Source organism: Colias eurytheme, chromosome 14, assembly GCF_061535395.1.
Source record: "Colias eurytheme isolate Ceu_HAF_F1 chromosome 14, ilColEury1 Martin Lab GWU primary, whole genome shotgun sequence".
Taxonomy (NCBI): Eukaryota; Metazoa; Arthropoda; class Insecta; order Lepidoptera; family Pieridae; genus Colias; species Colias eurytheme.
The window spans coordinates 5240617-5261382 of record NC_142993.1 but is presented as its reverse complement, the minus strand read 5'-3'; the positions used below and the strand labels follow the sequence as shown (position 1 = coordinate 5261382).

The 20766-nt window shown below is 31.0% G+C and overlaps 1 protein-coding gene across 2 annotated transcripts; it reads left to right on the top strand.

Annotated features, from left to right (window-relative positions):
* The first annotated feature begins 101 nt into the window (after nt 1-101).
* On the top strand, nt 102-19385 carry LOC149902868 (glutamate receptor 4-like). 2 transcript variants are annotated; one of them, XM_090109271.1, is made up of 16 exons: nt 102-242; nt 301-438; nt 1184-1287; nt 1842-2004; nt 2165-2379; nt 2913-3062; nt 3919-4116; nt 5891-6091; nt 7370-7597; nt 8898-9121; nt 9881-10018; nt 10675-10873; nt 13632-13863; nt 14651-14766; nt 15886-16041; nt 19158-19385. In XM_090109271.1, the coding sequence occupies exons 1-16, from the start codon at nt 167-169 to the stop codon at nt 19353-19355; spliced, it is 2736 nt and encodes a 911-aa protein (XP_089965397.1). In that variant the 5' UTR covers nt 102-166; the 3' UTR covers nt 19356-19385. The 2 variants fall into 2 exon arrangements, with proteins under 2 accessions (XP_089965397.1, XP_089965398.1); XM_090109272.1 differs by lacking the exon at nt 7370-7597.
* The last annotated feature ends 1381 nt before the right edge of the window (nt 19386-20766 follow it).

Sequence of the window (20766 nt, the reverse complement as noted above, 5' to 3'; positions counted from 1 at the left end):
AACGTGACTGGTCCACAATGATGACGAAAATCGTCGCATGCAGCGTCTAAACGACGTGACCTAAAATGATTTTCCAAAAATACATCAGACGGTGTGGAGGCGGCTGCCGAGTCGCAAGCCCGTCTAAACACTATTGACATTAGGATTATTTACCTTTCATTACAAAATGAAAGCAATTTTATTGCTATTTTTGATAAATTACTCAATAACAGATGCAGCAGTGAGCACACGTTATCCAATAGGTACGTTTGCAATAGTATTGCTTCAATCGTTCGAATGCTAACTTTGTTTATTTTTCAGGCGGCTTATTTAATAAACAAACTTTGCCAACGTCGGCGCAGGCTTTTGAGAATATTGTGAATTCAGGCACTACGAGGTCGTATCATGGGCGGGCTATGTACTTGCAAGTCGTCGACAGCTATTCCACGGCTTTAGAACGTAAGTTTTTATTTTGATTAGTACTTATAATACATATTATGAAATGCAAAGTAGTTTACTTTGTTAGTTAATCCTGACTTTAAACTGATATTGTAACATCTCTGCTGTATTTTTAATATTGAACTTTATTAAAAATATGCAAATAGTGTTTGCTCTTATTATTTTAGGATTTAGGATTTCTGAACCAGAGACCAACAGATATAGCGTAGAATTTGAAAATGAATCAAACTTTTAATTCTAATCCCGATCTAAGTACATAAAGTAACTAAGTTAATTTCAAGGCTTATATCTATAAAACCTTAAAAATCTATCCTAGGCCTTTACTGCGTACACCAGACGAAATTAAGCTGGGTCGTTAGATTTAAAAGCCTATAAAATCTAAGAGCCTATTTCTCTGTCTTCAAACTGTTCTTGGTTAGTTACTAACTTTCATTATATTAGTCTTCTTAAAGAACACCACCAACATTCGTATACCAATTACTACAGGCCTTATCATATTTATTTTACTACTAATATATGAATACGAAATTCTGCTCGTTTGTTTCCTTTCTTTCACTTCGCAACCACATTGCAGCGGAGCAATTTAGTCATACGATATTTGTGTATGTAGTTGAGGCTAAAAAGAAACAGGCTTCTGCAATGTATCATCTCATTGCCATGGGGATTTTCTTTAACTACCCGCATTGACCGTAAATAAAAGAGATTCCAGAAAATCAGGTTTTAATATAAACCAAAATGTTTCCAGTGTGCCCATACACGTCAGATAACAAAGGCATCGTGGCCCTCATCGACCCTCGGCCGACGAACGGTATCTGTGACACGACTTGCTTGCTCTGCAACAGACTCAATGTACGTTATGATCCATATAAATGCAAATACGATCACGGACTAGATTGCAGCTTTTAGAGTGAACACGCTGCAAAATGCCTTTTGAACGTCTTGTGTTTGTCATGTAAATACGGTGTGAGATTTCTTTTTGCTAGATTTATGTATGTGTTCGCTGTTTTGTTGTATTACGCTTTTTGCATGAATAGCAGCCTTCAATATGCTAGACATTAAAGAATGAATATGATTTAGGATAATTTAAATCGTGTACCTAAATGTAATATTGTTTACATAAAAACTCAGTGAGTTAAAAAATAAAGCTATATTTTCTACTCGTACTATTGAGTAGTATTTTCTATCATATTTCTGCGATTTGCAAGTATTGAAAATATATTCAATTTCCAGAGTACATTTATTTATTCAAAATATCTTTTCATTCAATTATTTTCCATCCTAAAATAGAACAATCACGTATAATGAGATCCTTCATTATTTGAAACATTCGACACAGAATCAAACGCCTATTTTTAAGATTTAACGAGCTCTCGCACGTGTCATTAAAATAAAAATATTTCCAGATATCACATTTAGCTCTAAGTTGGGAACCTCCAGATACGTTATATGAAAATTCATATACATTAATGTACCACCCGCCGCCGGAACTTATATCAAAAGCGTATGCCACGCTAATTAAAAAGTTGCAATGGGATAAATTTACATTTTTCTACGAAGACGACGGGAGTAAGTCATGAAAATTTTGCATGCATAATATATGTCATTTTTCTTTATTTTAATTATACTAGTGAATATTTCACGAGTAGAAAAAAAAATGTAAAAATTGAGTCCAAAATAACATTGATTTGATATCTTACACTATTTTAAATTCAACAAAACATTATAGGTTTTATCCGTTTACAAGAAGTGATAAACACATGGCCGTACAAAAATGATCCAATTCTATACAGAAAACTGGACCCGGAAGGGGACAATAGGGAGATATTTAAAAATGTCTTCAAGGTGGAGCACATGAGCTATCACGTAATGGATTGCGCCGTGGAAAATGTTCGGAAATATATGGAGGAGATTATTCAAGTTGAAAATTCCACGCAATATCAAGTACGTTTTTATTGGATAAATGTTCTTTGGTCCACGGAACACCGGTGTTGTGTTTGATTGATGAATATTTTATTAAAATCTCTTATTTACTTTAAGGTACCTAGATATAGGTACGAAGTATGTAATTGTACATAAAAGCGAATGGATTTTCCTTCCCGTTTGCTTTCTACGCTCTGTGCACATTTTTAATGTTTTGTTAGTAGTTACCTTCGGAAGGGGCGGGAAGCTTTTGTTCTGTGTAATGATGACGCTACGATAATGGTATAACGTCTGCGAGTCTATTTGTTTGTCCGTAGCGTTATTCTTTTGTTACATTTGATATAATTTGAGAATCTCACACATTACTCACTGGTTATTACTGTAAAAGTAATATATTAGATTTATACTTATCCATTATTGTTCTTAATACCAGTTGATGTAATATCGTTATAGTTATGAACGTTTATTTTACATAGTTTCGTATTTTCATAATGTTTAAGTACATACTTTTAGTTTGATTAAATAACAACATTCTCATAAATGTGTGTTTTTAGAGTTTTATATTGACGAATCTGGACGCATATACAGTTAATTTGGAAGATGTACCGGATCTCATGGCGAATGTAACTACAATGCATTTAACCACACCCAATGATATTAAATGGAAAGATATGGATATGAATACTGCTAATTGTTCTATTCGGGTAAGTTTTATATTACTGGTTATGATTAATGTAGACATCAGACATCTTATAAGTATATTTATAAAAAAAAGTTTTGTTTAGAATCTGTGGTTTTAATTGAAATAAAAATGTTAAGTATTTGATTTTAATTACAATTGGTACATAAAGAGATTGGCGAATTCAAACAAATTGTTTAATTTTATTTAGTTTGAAATAGGATTTTAATTATTTTTCATTTAAATATTTTCCATATTAAATATCAAAGTAACATCATAACATATCAAAGTAATGAATTTTACATCATAAAGTCTACTTTTAACTTCTCACATTGTGAAAATTAAAAATTATTTCGGGTATGTCATATTACATTTTGCCCGTTTATTTCGCATTATACGTAGCGTAAGTATTTATACGAGAAACTTTACCTCCACGTCTGTAAATGTCAGTTTTACGGCAGCATTTAAACTGACATTATAACTCGAGGTTCGCTGAAAACTTGAAAGTTGCATTTGTTATGTGATTTTAATAAACTTCAATAAACATTTTGTTTTTAGCGACTTATTTTATAAACACGCTTTATAACATACCAATGTTCAATATGTAAAAATTAGTAATAGTATTGTGATTGGCCTTATGTATTCTATCTCTTCTTACCATTTTATTAGCTGTAAATTTTCTTTTCAACCGACTTCAAAAATAGTAAAAGGCTCTCAATGTTACTGTATTTTTTTATATGTTATATAAAAAAATTTCACTGTTGAACCGGTTTTGATGATCGTTTTTCATTTGAAAGCCTTCCTTCCCGCACGTTGGTCTTGTTTATTTTTTTGGTTCAGTTTTTTGTATATTATGTTATTCAATAAATGAGAAATTGTAGTTGGAAACCGCGTTAGCAGCAGATGCTCTAAGTCATTTAGATAAAGCGATACGTAGCATGCAACTAGAGAGCGAAGACTACCCGCGTCGGTACGGTCAAGTGGGCGATCCGCCGCCATTATGTTTTATGAACAATAACGCGGATTACGAGGCGAACGCTTGGCCGAGCGGAAACGCGTTACGGGAAGCTTTGACTAAGGTAGGAAGATGTTTGTTTCGTTTTCTGTCTGTGTGTATGTGTGAATATAGACCGATATGGGCGGAGCAGTCTAAAGTCTAAGTCTACTAAGGGCCGATTTTTCAATGCTTGGATAAAACTTAATCGTCGAATAATGTATATAAATTATAAAACTACCATTTTAAAAACGTATTCTAATTACCCGTATTTGACAGTTTACGTGACATTTTAATATTATTTATATAACTTTATTGGACGGATAAGTTTTATCCAAGCATTGAAAAATCGGCCCTAAGCCTAAGCAATTTCTATATAGATTATATTACAGGTAAAGATATTTTATGTAAGTAAAAAGATTATAAGTAAAAAGGTGTAGACAGGTTACCAACACAATATTCGATCTTTAGTAAAGGCACACTAATACACACACGAATATAGTCAAATTGAGATGGAAAGATTCAGATGAAAAAGAGACAGCTGAAGTAAAATGTGGCTAATTAGCTACATTTAGATTTTCTACTCCTGGAACGCTTAAAACTATCTACACCTTTTTACTTATTAATATCATTGTTGTCAGGTTAACATTTCTATTTTAGATATAATAAAAAAAAAACACATAAAGTCCTTCTAAATTATCACTAATAACTACTTACTTCGCCATCTAATGATTGAATAACTGCATCTGTAATGTCAAAGTATTCTTATTATATTATGATAGAATTTTAAAATATAATCAGTTGCATATTTAAAATTATGATAGGTACTATAAAACTTAGCTATAAAATGACATTAAAACCTAAAAACAAGCCAAAATTATCGCTTGTCTAATGTTGCTTGTAATCAGCTACCATAAATATGTCCAATCTTTATGGGACTGCAATCGTCCCATAAATTGCGGAATAAATTACTAGTGAATGTCTTTAAGGAAACCCTAGAGTTGACACATAGTTTGGACAACGCGTTTGCATGGCTGGGGTGATATTTCCTAGAGCAAGCAAATACATTTAAATAAACCTTTTAATAATTAATTACATACCTCTTATATTTATGCTGTGTGCAATGTAACAAGTTAAACTATTTCTTATAAATATTTAGATTCATGAAATATGACACAGGTTATGTTGCTTGATAACTTTCTTGCATAAGTCATAGTTGAGGGTAGTTTTGATTCATATTTGGGCGCCCACTCTTTTAACCTCTTTTTTAGAGTATAAGTATTCTTTGCTTTTAACAATTACTCGTGATATTTACAAGTACCTATAGTAATTCGAAATTAAATTATATTATGATTTTCAAGTAATTGTATCTCTCTGTTTCGTCTGTTTACATGTAAGTTATTGCATTATGTTTATTTTTTGAAAAATTACTTAACACGAATAACACAAACTAACAGAAATAACAGTGCAAAGTAAAATAATAATATTAAACTATACACTTGTGTCCACAGCTTCGGGTGCATTTAATCTTATCATGGTATAACTTTCACCATTTAGTTTCCATCACTAATTTCAGTCCTTTCAAGTTTTCGTCTAACGACTAAAGTAATGTATGTCCCTCTCCAATGTTCAATCTATATTCTTATATTGATATAACTAAACCTTGTACTTCAGGCGTACACTATGTAAAATTTATTTTTGAATGGGTTTTATATTTCTTTATTGTGCATTTCAAGCACTTTCTATTTTCAGTGTAATTCTATTTACTTATAACGACTCGACTTCACTTAACGATAAATTGAAAAATGCAAACATAAAAATGAATGGCGCGATTTACATAATGGAGAATCTGTTTTCAGACTTCAGCGAAAGGTTTTACGGGGAACATTGAATTCGATGAGAACGGCAAAAGAACTAACTTCGTCCTGCATTATTCTAAATTCAGTAACGAGAGTCAGTTCATTTACGTAGGCTATTGGGATTCTAAGACGGACATTATTACAGATGAAAAGGACGTCACGGATCGATCGGCGGCGAGAACCTCCAAGTCTGTTATACGGGTGAATATTTATTATGTATTCAAATATTCGTTACGTATATTTAGGAAAATATTTCTTGTGACTTTTAAGATAAATCATATAACTTAATCATGTGACGGACGACCTTGCGCAAAGTATCATAAACTGAATTTATTAACATTGATATGTATCGTATATTAGGTGTATACTTATGTTTATACTTAGGTTGTCTCATGGTTTATACTTTATAGTATAGTGGTGACACTTAGAGATCATTGATTTTATTCCTTGAAAAGTATTATAAAGATCCTAGCATAATATAACAGAAGAAAAAAAAAGAGTGTCACACATTACCTCTATATATAAATGCCTACGTTGCTGTATACCAAGATTACGATAACCATCAGAATATCCTGTTATCTAACATTGAATATTAATAAACGCACTTTCAGACATGTCAGATGTATTTAATTTTCCGTAAATCTACACCATATGGTGACCCTGTCGGGATGAAATACGTCTTGCGCGTTTGGCGGTGTGTTCATATCATACAATATTAGACTAATTAAATACTACAAATATTTGGTATTATGAGAATAACACATGTATGCTGTTATTTGTTATTCTAATGGCCATGACTATGAAAAAATAAGTTTATCGTGTCGTGTTGTGTTGTTAGGCAAGCAACGCAGCTTTAGGTAGGATGTAGGATGTTACGGAAATATCTGATTTATGTAAGTAATATTTTTATTTAAATGTGATAGTATTTTGTTGCTTTTAGTTTGACTCATAATATAATATATAGAAATTGAAACATTTTTACTGATTTGAAATGAATTGAATATATTAAGTAAGTTGTTGTGCACAATGAATATAAATATAAATATTATTCAACACTATTAACTCCCAGGCACAGTGAAGTGGAATTGAGATTAAAACTTAAATATAGTTTTCTCCTTATAAAAAGTACTCAAGCTTCGAACTAACAAACTAGTTTTGTTCATTGTTCATTTAGAAGTCAGAACTAAGTTAACAACGAGAGAAAATAAAATATATTATTCGAAAGATATTTATTCCGTTTTGTTGCGTTTTGTAATTTGCAAGTATTTTTATTATTAATTTAAGTAAGAACTACCTATGTTTTATTATTTAAAAACACGTTTAGAAGGTTTGTCAGACGAACCTCTAGATAAATTGTATGGGTATCGTAGGCCGAAATTGATTTTAAAAATTAAGATCAACTTTTATCATGAAACGAAACAACATAATAGTGATATTATAGATATAACGTGTTTTAAGAAAAAAATATTTTTTCCTTAGGTTGTATCAAAAAAAGGCAAACCCTACTTTGATATAGACACCTCTAACGGCACAACTGCATATCGCGGTTACGCAGTTGACCTTATAGATGCTATATTCGATTTTATACGGAGGGAACATCATCAGGACTTCAAGTATGAGTTCTATCGAGTCGCTGAAGATAAGTATGGGAATCAGGTGGATGGGATCAAGAAATGGGATGGCATTGTTGGGGACTTGCTTGAGCATGTAAGTAATTTTTAAAATTTCTGTATCATACTTATTATCACCATCATCATTGGTCATTTAAACTTTACCTCAAGCTTTATTAAGTATCAATGATAATTCTAAAACAACAGTAATAATATATCTAAATGTAAGTAATGTAAATGTTATGAGGTCAATTAAAAATCTACGTATAATTTTGTTTTATTTAAATGCGCTCTAGCTGTAAAAAAATCTGTTTCTTCAAAATCCAATAATACCTATACAACCATCACAAATTACACAGCCGAATGATCCGTAAAATAAATCCCATAAAAATATGTGTATTTTAAATGCATTCATGTAAATGTAGGTAATAGATTTTTTGTTCTGAACACATATAAACATTTACCATGCACGCATCATTAACTGGATTAAATTCTATTCGGAGCAGTGAATTGCAAACTTTGTTATTTTGATCTAACAAGTGGTATGAGCTTTCAGTTAAATTAAATTGAATCTTTCTTTTAGCAGCAATATAATATAATTACCTAGATATTCTTATTTACCATTATGCGTTTTTAATTTAACATCGCCAAAGTTTATTAACTGTTAAATTTTATAAAAATCATTATAAATAAAAGTGATCTTTAAATTTTATAATGTGATAAAAGTATTATGTAATAACGTGAGGAATTTTAAAAGATTTTTCTTAAAAATAGCAAACACCTGCAAAGATAATCCGTTTTCCTTCCATATTTGTTAACATCGTGTTATATTCAAGAATTTATTATTGTAGAAATCGCCTTTGTTCAATCGCACAATGCTATCGTTATTTTTTGCTTTCATTCGCTACATTTAAATTATGCAAAATGTTATTATAGTACTTATTATAGAAGTATTAATAAAATTTCGATCGTATTAAAAAGACGTTCTTTATGCCGATAGGACAATCTTTTAATTATTTCACTCACTAAATTACGCAAATTTTGCAGCTTTTAGAAAACTAATATTAGTGTTGTGCTTAAAAAGCATACAAACCGCTTATGACAATTCTACGCGTGGTTCTTATTAATTAATCGCTTCAAATAAATCGTTTCTAACTCGCTTTCATTAGATTCACCTATACTTATATGTGTATCTAACCGACTCTTTTAAACTCTTGTTTTGAGTCACATTAAACGCACAGAATTCAAACCTTGTACCTACACTTATCAAGGATCACAATGCAATAATTTCATGACTTTATCTTAATAAATTCTCTTTATTAAAGCGTGTTTATTTATTCATTTAATTAAGTTCTAACCTACAATACTGTAACATTACAAACAGCGTTCTATTACAGAACGCTGAGCTAGCGGTATGCGATTTCACGATAACGTCCGAGCGTCTCGCAGCTGTTGATTTCTCGACTCCTTTCATGTCGTTGGGAATCAGTATGTTGTTCAAAGAACCAGAACCGGAGATACCAGATATGTTCTCCTTTTTGAGCCCTTTGTCTTTGGATGTGTGGCTGTATTTGGGAACCACGTATATTTTAGTTTCTTTTGTGCTGCTGCTGTGTGCACGGTGAGTAAATTAATTTTAATTTCATTCATGGAAAATTTTGATAACTTTTCCTATGAATAAGATCTTATTTTTTTTGATAACAAAGAGACTACTATTAAACTGTAAGTATATCATCTTTGTAAACCTAGAAAAATATTATAAATTTTTCATTTATTTTTGTTATTGTAAACTAATATTAATTTGGTATGTTTGACAAACTCAGTCTCATCGCCAACAAGCAACTAACAGAAAACTTTATTAATAACGAAAATTGAAAATACTGGCAATACTGGAAACATTCGGTATGTATGATTTAATCAAATCCTGGAATATTATATTCATACAGCGAAAAAAAGCAATTACGTAAAATCTATATGTCGTAATATATACAGAATCAAAGCTGCCAGTGATTATAGTCCTTTCAGTTTTGCTTCATCAATATGTTATTTTTAATTTAGAAAGTTCATTTTACACAGAACATTATTAATTCCATTTATTTGGATTTTATTTTTGTGTATTATTATTACTTTTGGTTGGCAAGTTCATTTTCATTCTCGTCGAAAATAAATTTCTCTGACTATGCCATCAATTTTTCTTCTACAGTCTAAACAGCTATTATTGTAGAAGTTCTGAAACTTAGTACACGAATTTCTCTATTTAGTACGTTTTTCTACATTGCTGTAGTTTCTTACAAGACATTTGACATTTCGTTAACAATGTCTGTGCCAGTATTTGTATCAAGTTAACAATGTGTGTAAGTAATTAGTGTCTGTGCTTTAGTATGAGCCAAGGCGATTGGGTGAACCCTCACCCGTGCAATCAGAACCCGGAGAACCTGCAGAATATATGGAGCCTGTACAATTGTATGTGGTTGACCATGGGCTCGATTATGACGCAGGGCTGTGATATATTGCCTAGGTAAGGTATCGTTTTAATTAATTTCATAATATATCTGATTTGTGTAATTTTAAGTCTTTAATATTTAGGTATACAATTGCTTTTAAAATGAGTTTCTTCCCTGTTTCATTTTAACTTGCCCGTATTTTGTTTGTGATATTTACATTTTTATTGCATCAGCGTATAATAAGATCACCTTATAATAAATGGAGATTTAATTTAACCATACGCAGATGTTAAATTAATTATTAATCAGAGCCGCCAAGGTATAAAAAATACAACGCAAGAAATATAAATTATTTTTATACTTTCATTTTTTTTGCGGTAATTGCTTCTTAATTATTTATGGAAATATAATAATGGGATATTATTATACATAACAATGGATTTTAAGCCCGTAAAACAGCGTTTATTTAAGTAATTACTGTATTTTAACATTCCTAAAGCAATTATGTCTCGTGATAGTTTGGAAAATAGCAATTAATCTTAAGAATATATAGTCCGGTTTTACAGCTTTAGATTATGATATTTTAAGCTTATCTATCATTTGACAAATAAAGTATGAAAATACTTCAAAACTGTTAAAAAGGCTTTTGGCTGTATCAGCTAGATAATTGCCGCTATAATAATGTATATAAATATGATATTGCAGTTTTAGTTTGTTATTTTCCACACAGAGCGGCTGGTTCTCGTTGGGTGACGGGAATGTGGTGGTTTTTCGCTCTCATCGTTACAGCGTCCTACACAGCCAACATGTCGACTTTCCTACGAAACAACAGACGAAGCACAGAAATAACCGACATAAAGGATCTCTCCGAACAAAATAAAATCGCTTACGGAGCTGTAACTAACGCCTCCACTTATAAGTTCTTTGAAGTAAGTAACTTATTGTATTGTGGGCGTTATGGTATAACGTGTTTTCTATTGTTAATGATGTAATTTATTTGTGTACTAGCTGCGTCCCACTATTTCCCCCACGTAATTGTATCCTATAATATCAGAATATCTAGTTACTCCTTGTAAAGTACGGCTATCAGTTCTGGCAGTCACAGAACCATCAAAATCAGTTAAGCTGGTCCAGAGATCAGGAACAAACCGACAGACCAAATAGTAAAAATTTTGTAGCAAAACACCTCAAATTTTATGGTCAGTATAGATTTTATGTATAGTGTTTAATATTAACGGTGTGTGATTGCGTTTCAATAAGTATAAGGGTGAGTGAACGTATCCTTTACCTGTTTCCCATCCTGTCATTTCAGTCCCGAAACCCATTTTGGGATATAAATATACATACATACTACACATCTTATTCTATCTTATTAACTGATGCGTTTAATATCAATATAATGTTATAAGATAAAAAGGTGCCCAAAGGAAATACTGTGTGTTCATTGGGCACCATTTGTCTACTTTCATCAGTAGTTAAAAGTTCTGATGGTGTTATATCGTTTAAAGAATAACATCCTCTATTTTTCATGACGTGTTCAAGGCTTTTATTAATTAAGAGTGTAGAATTATGTGTTAAATTGTTATAACTAAACTACTACTAAATATAATTTGTTCTTGTAAAAGCTGTGATAAATTGAAATAGAGCGATGTTTTACTAACGTTTAGTTAGCTGGTTTAAACAGTAGCAAGGGCATTGTGAAAGATAAATTCAACTAAGTTGAGCAACTGTGTGCTGCGGTTTGATAACCTTAATGAGTTTGTACTCAGTTTCACGATACTGTCCAAAGTCTAGACTATTCTAAATGTACACCTTTGTTCTTTTTATTTAGTTTTTAATCTATACTTATTTATCATTTATTTACTCTTCAATAAAACTATACATAGAAAACTTATTGCTAATATACAAAACAAAAAACAGCATAGTTTATTAGGCGGCCTTATCACTTAGAAGTGATCTCTTCCAGGCAACCTGGGCAAAAGGTAACAAGCTTACTGAAATTACGATGGTAGGTAGAAGAAAAAAGGTGAAGAGTTTTTTGTTTGTCTGCTTGAACCCGCTATTCTCAAGAATCATTGGTCCGATTTGAAAAATATTTTCAGTATTAGATAGCCCATTTATCGAGGAATATAGCCCATCTTATAAGCTTTACAATATCATGACGCTAACTAGGAGCAATGCGTATGGCAAAACGGCGGGGTAAAGTTAGTTCTAAATATGTTACAAAATTTTAATCTCTTTTAATATACGTGTTAATTATATTCTATACTAGTGGTCCGCCCCGGCTTCGCCCGTAGTACATATTTCGCAATAAAAGGTAACCTTTGTCCTTTCTCGCGTATCAAAATATCTCCATACCAAATTTCATTCAAATTGGTTCAGTAGTTTAGGCGTGATTGAGTAACTGCAGACAGACAGACAGAGTTACTTTCGCATTTATAATATTAGTATGGATTGTCTTCTCGTACCTATTCTAAAGTATTCCTTCGCGTTTCGTGATGATACATAAATGTCGTTGTTTTGGTATTACAATGCAAATGTGCTGAATGTATGTTTCATTGCGATTTGCGACACGTGCAATGGAACGCAGGTGAGAGTGTTAGTGAAACCGTGATATTCTTACCACTTTTCGGGATTGTTCTGTTATTAAGCTGTCCTCAGTTGACGTAAAAAGTTTATTTTTGGTTGATTTTTGACTAGTGGGCAATTTTATTTACTCTCATTTCATTTTTACATAGAAGTCACTTATGCACAGAAATCAACTATTTATGAAAGATCGTTTGGATAGGTTGAAAATATCGACTAAAAGATCTTTGATTGATATAGCTATATAGAATTTGTTTGAATTAACTAATTTCAAATTTAATCTTGAACTAAACAACGAGAAATTAATCAAGTTTTATTGCGTATTAGAAGACAAACAAGACCTAGTATCATAGCGTAATTGTCATTGGAGATAATCTAGCTCAGAGGTCGTGGAATAATTAAAACGAAATTATCTACGCTCCTCATAATTGTTTTCAAAACAAGAAATATTACTCAAACAACATTTTTTCAACAAAATAAACAAGACTAAAACTTGAATTTTGAGTGGAGCACTCAAAGTTCAAATCGAATCTTAATTGAATTAGAAATGTTTCGTACAAACTTATCAAAATTTTTGTCAAAGCAATAGATAATTTTATCATTTAGCGATGTCGTTTAAGATCCAGATATAAGAAAAATAAAAGTAAAAATTACACATTTCTTTTCATATGCTCTATGGAATTTTTTAAAGCGAAAACCATAAAAGTTTCGCAAAGAAGTAATGCAAGTGAGTGCTATGAAAGATTGCCACGATAACCCAAATGACTTTATGGCAGAGGAAACGAGATTGTCCAGACTCCAGACACACTCTGGAGACAATAGCGCGTATCTTTCATGGCTTTGTGTTTCTATTTTGAAATTAGGGTTATGTAAACTTGTTTTATGTAATTTTATCTCATTCAGCTTGTATTTGACTGCATACTAAAAGATGTCTAATTAATTATATCAACAAAAAAAAATGTAATTAATATCAAATGGTGGTCCGTTTTTCGCATTGATTTTATTGTATTAACTAGTAGGTACACCTCGAAATTATAATAGTTGTATAATTGTTGCCTTGTTATATTTTATTATCTATATCTATTCATATTTTTTCTACAGACATCAAATGATACGGTTTACAAAAAGATCTGGTCCACAATGAATTCGGCAAAGCCCACTGTTTTTACGCGAAATAACGAAGAAGGTTTGAACAGAGTATTAAAAAGTAAAGGGAAATATGCATTTTTTATGGAATCCACTGCCATAGAATATTATATGCAAAGATTCTGCGATCTTAAAATGGTCGGAAATAAACTGGATTCGAAGGATTATGGAATCGCTATGCCAAAAAGTAAGTAATAAAACATTTTTGGTTTGAAATTCAGATTATTTGAAAAGCTTTTATTAAAATGATACCTACGTATTACTTAGTAAAACAAATTGATGAAACAGCTTCCATATTTATTTAATTTTCCATTTGATTGGGTAAATTTACGGAGGTATTTATGTAGGTACCTACATGTGTTAATATTTCTTTTAAATACGTTTTCATTATTTTTTAAAATATGTATAGTAAGCGTATGTTTTAAAACCATGTTATTTCTTATATCTAAGGAATAAGAACGGTTCTTGATGCTATATTTTCCGATCCAGTATTACGCGATAGTTCCAAATTCTTCTGACTCTTGGCAGCAGACAGTTGTTTTTCGGAACAAACTTTCATTTCATCAGAGCAATCTTTCCAAGTATCGACAGTTAGTATTAGTTTGTTCTATGTATTTTGTTAAACGTCTTTAATTTTAGATTTTATTTGTACCTTTGTTTTAAAATAAAATAAAACACTATTTTTTGTTTCAAGTAAATTTTTTAAAGTGATGACTTTATTTTCTTTTACAAGTTATTCATAAAATGAAAAACATTTTGTTAAAGACATGTTTTACTACTTTTTATTTTATGTAAAAACTGCATCATTGTAGTACGCATCGTATAGTAATATCACTGTATAAAAATATGAATTTTGAGACTGTGGTAATATCCTAAGTCCAAACGAACTTTCTCTAAGTTTAACAAGGATTTTTGTTGCTTTTCTTTCATCAAAATTATTGCGTTTATAATGGTTATCTTTAATTAATTTTTAGATTCTCCCTTCAAAAGTTTGATTGACGCCGCAATATTAGGTTTACAAGAGTCGGGTGAGTTGCTGGCGTTGAAGAGAAAATGGTGGGAGGAAGAGGACAATGATGCTCATTGTGAAGTAAGTATTGAAGTTATAAAGTGTTTATATGTTCTAGAATATTCTAGAAGTATTTGGTTAGAGGTGTTCAACGTTTAGTACAGATTGAACAGTTAATTTGTTATTATATGTTTGTTCTTGTTAATTCTATGAACCTGAGGACATCTAGTTGTTCTTGTAAAAATGGGCGTTTTTAACTAGGTACTTGTATAATATTTTTTAATAAATGCGTTACATTAATATGTTAAAACAATTACTAATTTTAGTTGCATCGATTGTGGATACAATTGTTCAACATACATTATCTTTATTTATTACTGTAAGGAACGTTTACGTGCGTTTTACTTATTAAGCTACTGTTCAATAAAATGTCTTTCAACACGTTTAAAGTTTCCTTTATCGCTAGTGTCGTTCAACTTAAATACCGATGAAAATTCCTTTCGACATGGTTACTTTATTTCAGCTACGTGTATCGTATAAAATTTGAGAATTAACTTACATTTTTATCGACACACTTTAAGTGTCATCTCATATTATATTAAAACAATTTTATTGTTCCTTATTTTTGAAATGGAATTTATAAAATAACTTGGCATTAGGTGTACCACTCAAGATTACTTTTAACCCCTTTTAACTGAGAAGTTTCCAACAATTTATTCTTAATGTTTTAGCTTTTAACACTACTAACGTCAACCTTCATATAAAATTATACAAAGACTCGGCGGTTTTGGGTGTACGTTGATATATCGGTCCGTCAGCTTTGCTTTTCAATTTAGATTTCTAATATAGATTGCTAAATGTAATCCGATTTTAATATATATAAACAGTTTTCCAGTTAGTTTTATGAATATTGAAAGTACGTTTCCAGATAATTTGTAGTTTTGATAAGGGTTTTAAAGCATTTTTCAAGGTCCTCATAATTTCCTAATTAATTAAAGAATATGAATATATTGTGAAATGAAGTGAATTTTCCTTTTCCTTAATTAAATTAAACAATAGAATAATATATATTTTTACTTTATGTGACGTAATTATAATGTCTTATTCAATTATGAAAAAATAATATTATCTTGTGTTAATATGAATACACTTTTTTTCTTATTAAATTACCAATACAATAAAACCATACACATTTTGTAGGAAAACACAGAATCTGATGAAGATGACGATGGTTCTTTACAAATGAAGAACACGAGTGGTATTTTCTTAGTGCTCGGTGTTGGGGGGGTTATCGGACTTATAGTAGCTGTTATAGACTTTATGTTACACGCACGAAAGATCTGTGTGAAGGAAAGGGTAAGTATTTCATTTTATGCGTTGATATACTAAGAATATGAATATGTGTATTTGTAAATTACTGTGTGTAATAATAAATTACTGTTAAAATGTCATTGAATTTAATGTGTGTCATTGGGTTTATATGTAAAATCGGATCAATAATAACGTAAAAGCACAGGTAAAAGCTTCCCGAAAAAAAGTTAATTAAATCATGTCTTATATCGTCATTGTTTATTAACAAAAATAAATATATTTTGTCTGGCAAAATTCATTCAAAATGAAAGAATTTTAATTCTATTCAGAAGTGTTTGGTGAAGTAGCAATAAACAATTTAACACCCGTATAAAGAATTTATTGTATGAATAGGATAAGCTTGAGGCGTTCTTTCTATTTATTTTCAGAAATATCTCAGATCTAGGTCACGTATTTGCGTAATAAATAATATGCTTCGATCTCCTTGGCGATGTTTGTCGGAAATCAGTGATGAGATTTCTCGTTTACCTTCCATTATGTTACAGAATACTTGTATTTTGAGCAGAATATCGAAATCAGTATTATTTCTGTGTTGTTTCGCTTAAAATTTGATTGTTACTATAGCAGTAATTGCGTATTAGCATACATACTGAAAATGAGTTCTCTCCAGTAAATTGTAGTAGGTATCGTATCTTTATCTCGTATTTAATTGGATTTTTGTATCTCATTTTGATTGTACTTTGAAAGGTAATAAATGCTTATCTAGGAAGGAACTTCTTATTAAAAGGAGACTATTTTTTGTGGGCCCACCAAGACTCGGTAACGTATAGTAATAAAAAAAAACGTGTAAAAATATAAAATTATATTATGAATTTTGAAGCTTCGTTGTTTTACAAACGAAACCGGAATCATGAAATCGAATTAAAAAGCCTTATTTTGATATCATCCCTGCTGTAGTGCTGTCAACAAACCAAGAACAATGGCCAACATTAAAAAAAAAAACTGGAACGAAACGTTTTTATCGATAGAATGAAAATAAAACCAAAAAGCGAAAAAAATTGCCTTCAATAAACCACTTTAGATACTGTTTTTATTCTTATTTATATGGAAGAATATGATTGATAGCGATTTTAAATCCTGTCATTTATCAAATAAAACAATTTTTTTCTACTCAGCTAAAAAAAATCACTGTAACGAAACGTTATATCTATTGGCTGCTCTGACGGAATATGTCAGATTCCTCCTGTCGTAGCCCCCTGCGTCAATGTTTGCAATTAATGTAAACAATGTTTTTTTTACCTATTTTAAAATGAAATTGCTACAACTTAAGAGCGTTTAATATTACAATTGAACATGAATAATAGAATAGCTGTGCAAATGGATACCTATCCTAATATTATGTACCTACTCCTAGTCATAAAATATCACGTACCTAAATACCTACCTACTTAATTAATAATTTCTTATTGAATCAGTTTTCCCAATCGCTAAAATCGCATCAAGGTCCAGTAACTTGAGGTACACCCACTTATATCTATTTTCTATACTATTTATAACCAAATCGGGTCTCTGTGTTTGCGGTACCTTCGTTGTGTCCGATTTCCGAGCTTGGAATCGTGACAATGTACATGATGTTTTCTAATATTTATTTATTCATTTATTTAAATATATTGTACCCAATGATTCGGATGGGTCACACAAGACAAATCGCTCATTATCAGTTAGTTTTTATGTAGTAATGAGGTAAATGTTTGCACACGTATTTCTAAAGATTCCGGTTAAATCATGTAAAAGTAATGTCACCACTTTAATCTGGGGACTTCAAGGAACAAATTAACACACATTTCATTAATATACGCTAAGAAATTGAGGTGGGCCTATTTTCCAAACAAAAAAAATTGTCTCCTTTATTTATAGATTATAAGATAAAGTAAATCCTGGAAAGAATGAAAGACGAGATTAATTGAATTTTCCCCTTGATATCAGTTTAGCCACTATACAATTCTTTCTTAATTCAGTTATAGTTAAGTGATTCATTTAAAATTTTTGTGAAAGGTATTACCGGTAAATCTCTTTTGTAAACCGAAATTGCTACTTTTACAACGCGCGTAATTCAAGCAACAAATTTTCATGGTAGACAATTACTTTAATACAAACAAGCAAGTTTATCAAACGGAGCTTTAAAAGGTCATAATTTAGTGCACTTGTACGTACGTGTAACTTTCCGCAGCTAGGAGCAACTTTGAATAATTAATAAAGTGAGGTAATTAAACAGCCCCACAAAGTTGCACTACACTCAGAAATTAAAATAATGTACATCTTCTTGGCACATTTCCATTTGGTGCGGAGTTTTCGTATCAAAATAATGCCGTGAATCCTTGATATAAGACGCTTTTGTCGACTTGTGGACCTTTACCTTTACCAACATACAAGGCACAGTAAGGCACTAATTTGACGTCTTGATGCTTTTGGTGACGTATGCTTTTGATATTACGTTCTTCGCGAATATGTGAATGTGGGAGTGAACATATTATTTTTATAATAATATTCTCGTTAATGAATGACTTCCGCTCTACGAGACTTTTAATGATAATACTGAAGTTTTCTTGGTTTAGAACTAAAAGGCATACCTACATTTATAATTTCCTTTCTTTAACAAAACAAAATTAGTGTCTGAAATACATACTTTTTCCTAAATTGTGTTATAGCCCCGAATACACCATCAGACCAGTATTTCGTATTTATTATGTTACGAATGAAACGCAACGTGATAGGAAGCGGTGATTTGATTTACCTACTTTTTGAAAGGTTTTACCCTGTTATTGATCCGATTATGTAAAACCATTTCAATTACAGTTTAAATGAAACACTCTTGTTTTTTGACGTTTATTGAGCATTTGTACACAATGATGTGCAAAATACACAAGTGGATAATTCTTATACATTTAGATCCTTTACAAAAAAAAATGTGCCTTAATGCTTAAATGCTTTCTGAAATACTAATATAACTAGTACCTATATATTTAAGTGTGTGTATTTTTACTTTCGGTTGTTAGTATTTGTATTGATTGTGTTGAGTCTGCTAATTTATTTTATCTTTCGGACCTAGCGTGCACTACAAACGTGGTAAGTATAAAAAAGTCCTATGTATTGTTTTCTAGATAAGCTACAAAGAAGCATTACTAAGCGAATGGCGAGTATCCCTAGACCCGCGCCAGTTGCACAAGCCAGCTGCACCACCGCGCTCCGCTGCACCGTCCACAGCTACGCCGTCCCCGCTACGAGAACGCTCGCAGTCACGGGCGGTCTCTGTGCTACGAGCCGCTACGTCGTTCATTAATTTTGATGAGATTTATTGATTGTTGGTGGAAATAAAGATTTTATGTACATTGAATTGTTTTACTTGTGCACAGTCCACACGTAGTTGTGATGATATTATTATTTACTAAAAAGGTTTATTATTTTATTTTTGCATGAGCAGGCTACGCTGTTATATCGTTAATTGAATTCTATCAAATTTATTGATTGTTGTTGGAAATACAGATATTTGACCAATTATTTCATTTGTTTAAAGCCAACTGTGACCCCGACGCTATGAGATTAAAATGTTTGTTTATTTTTAGTAACTCACAAACTCTAAAACAACTGCACTATTAAGCTTACATTTCATTATACGTGACCCTTACTTGACATCTTTTAAAATATTAGGAAAAAAAAATCATAATTTGGGTAAATATGCTCGAAATTTGAATTATTTGCGATGATTCTCAAATTGTTTTGTAAAGAAATAATTAAGTTAATAAGTAAAGAAGTAATTAAGGTTATTTTATCTGAAAAAATTAATTGTAAATGTATAGGTTGATTTGTGTGATTTATTTCATTCGTAAGATTAATGGATTTTATTAAGGTATTCAGACTAAATTTCGTATTGAAATCCATGTAAGCACTTTCAGTAAGTTATAAAATCCTAGAGACAGTATACGGTTATTTTGAATACCTACATCCTACATGCTTTTTTCTTTAAAATCACAAGAAACGGAATTACCAACACAATCAGCAGTTAAATATCGTACTTAATTGCCAAAATTAGCTGAACTTATTATTAGTGTATATTTTAGCAGAAACGGTGGTCATTCTGAGAGAATCCATCAGCTATAAACATTTTACGTGATTAATTACTACTGCACTACATATGTTTCGTAAAATATAACAACCAATCACCAGATCGAACGTTTTGTTGGTGTTTCATGTCATTCACGTCAATCAGTATTGTGAAATAATCTATCACGGAAGACATCAAGTCTGTCATGCAGCATGATCAACTAGCAAATGCGATTTATTATAAATTGCATAGAAACTTCATGTTATACTAATAAAAATTATTTATGATAATCTATTATTTGAATTAAAGTGTAATGCAGTTTTAGAAATCCTTTAATTTATCGTTTAAATGATCGCAAAAGAAAGACAGTGATGAGATTTTAAATTGTGCGACGGGATCATGAAAATAATGCAAATTCAGTGTCGGTAATATTTCATAAAAAAAATAATAATTTGATAATCCAGCATAATGCTATAAAAACTTTCATCACTATATTTACTAAGTAAATAAGACTAGATTATCTAAAAATAGAATACGTTGATTCAAGTATTTTTTTACCACTTAACGTACTAACGTGTATTATTTTAGTAGATATACGTAGAGTCGCAGATATTAAAATACATATATATTGGACAGTTCAAAGTGCTATTTTAGTTCTCCTACGCACA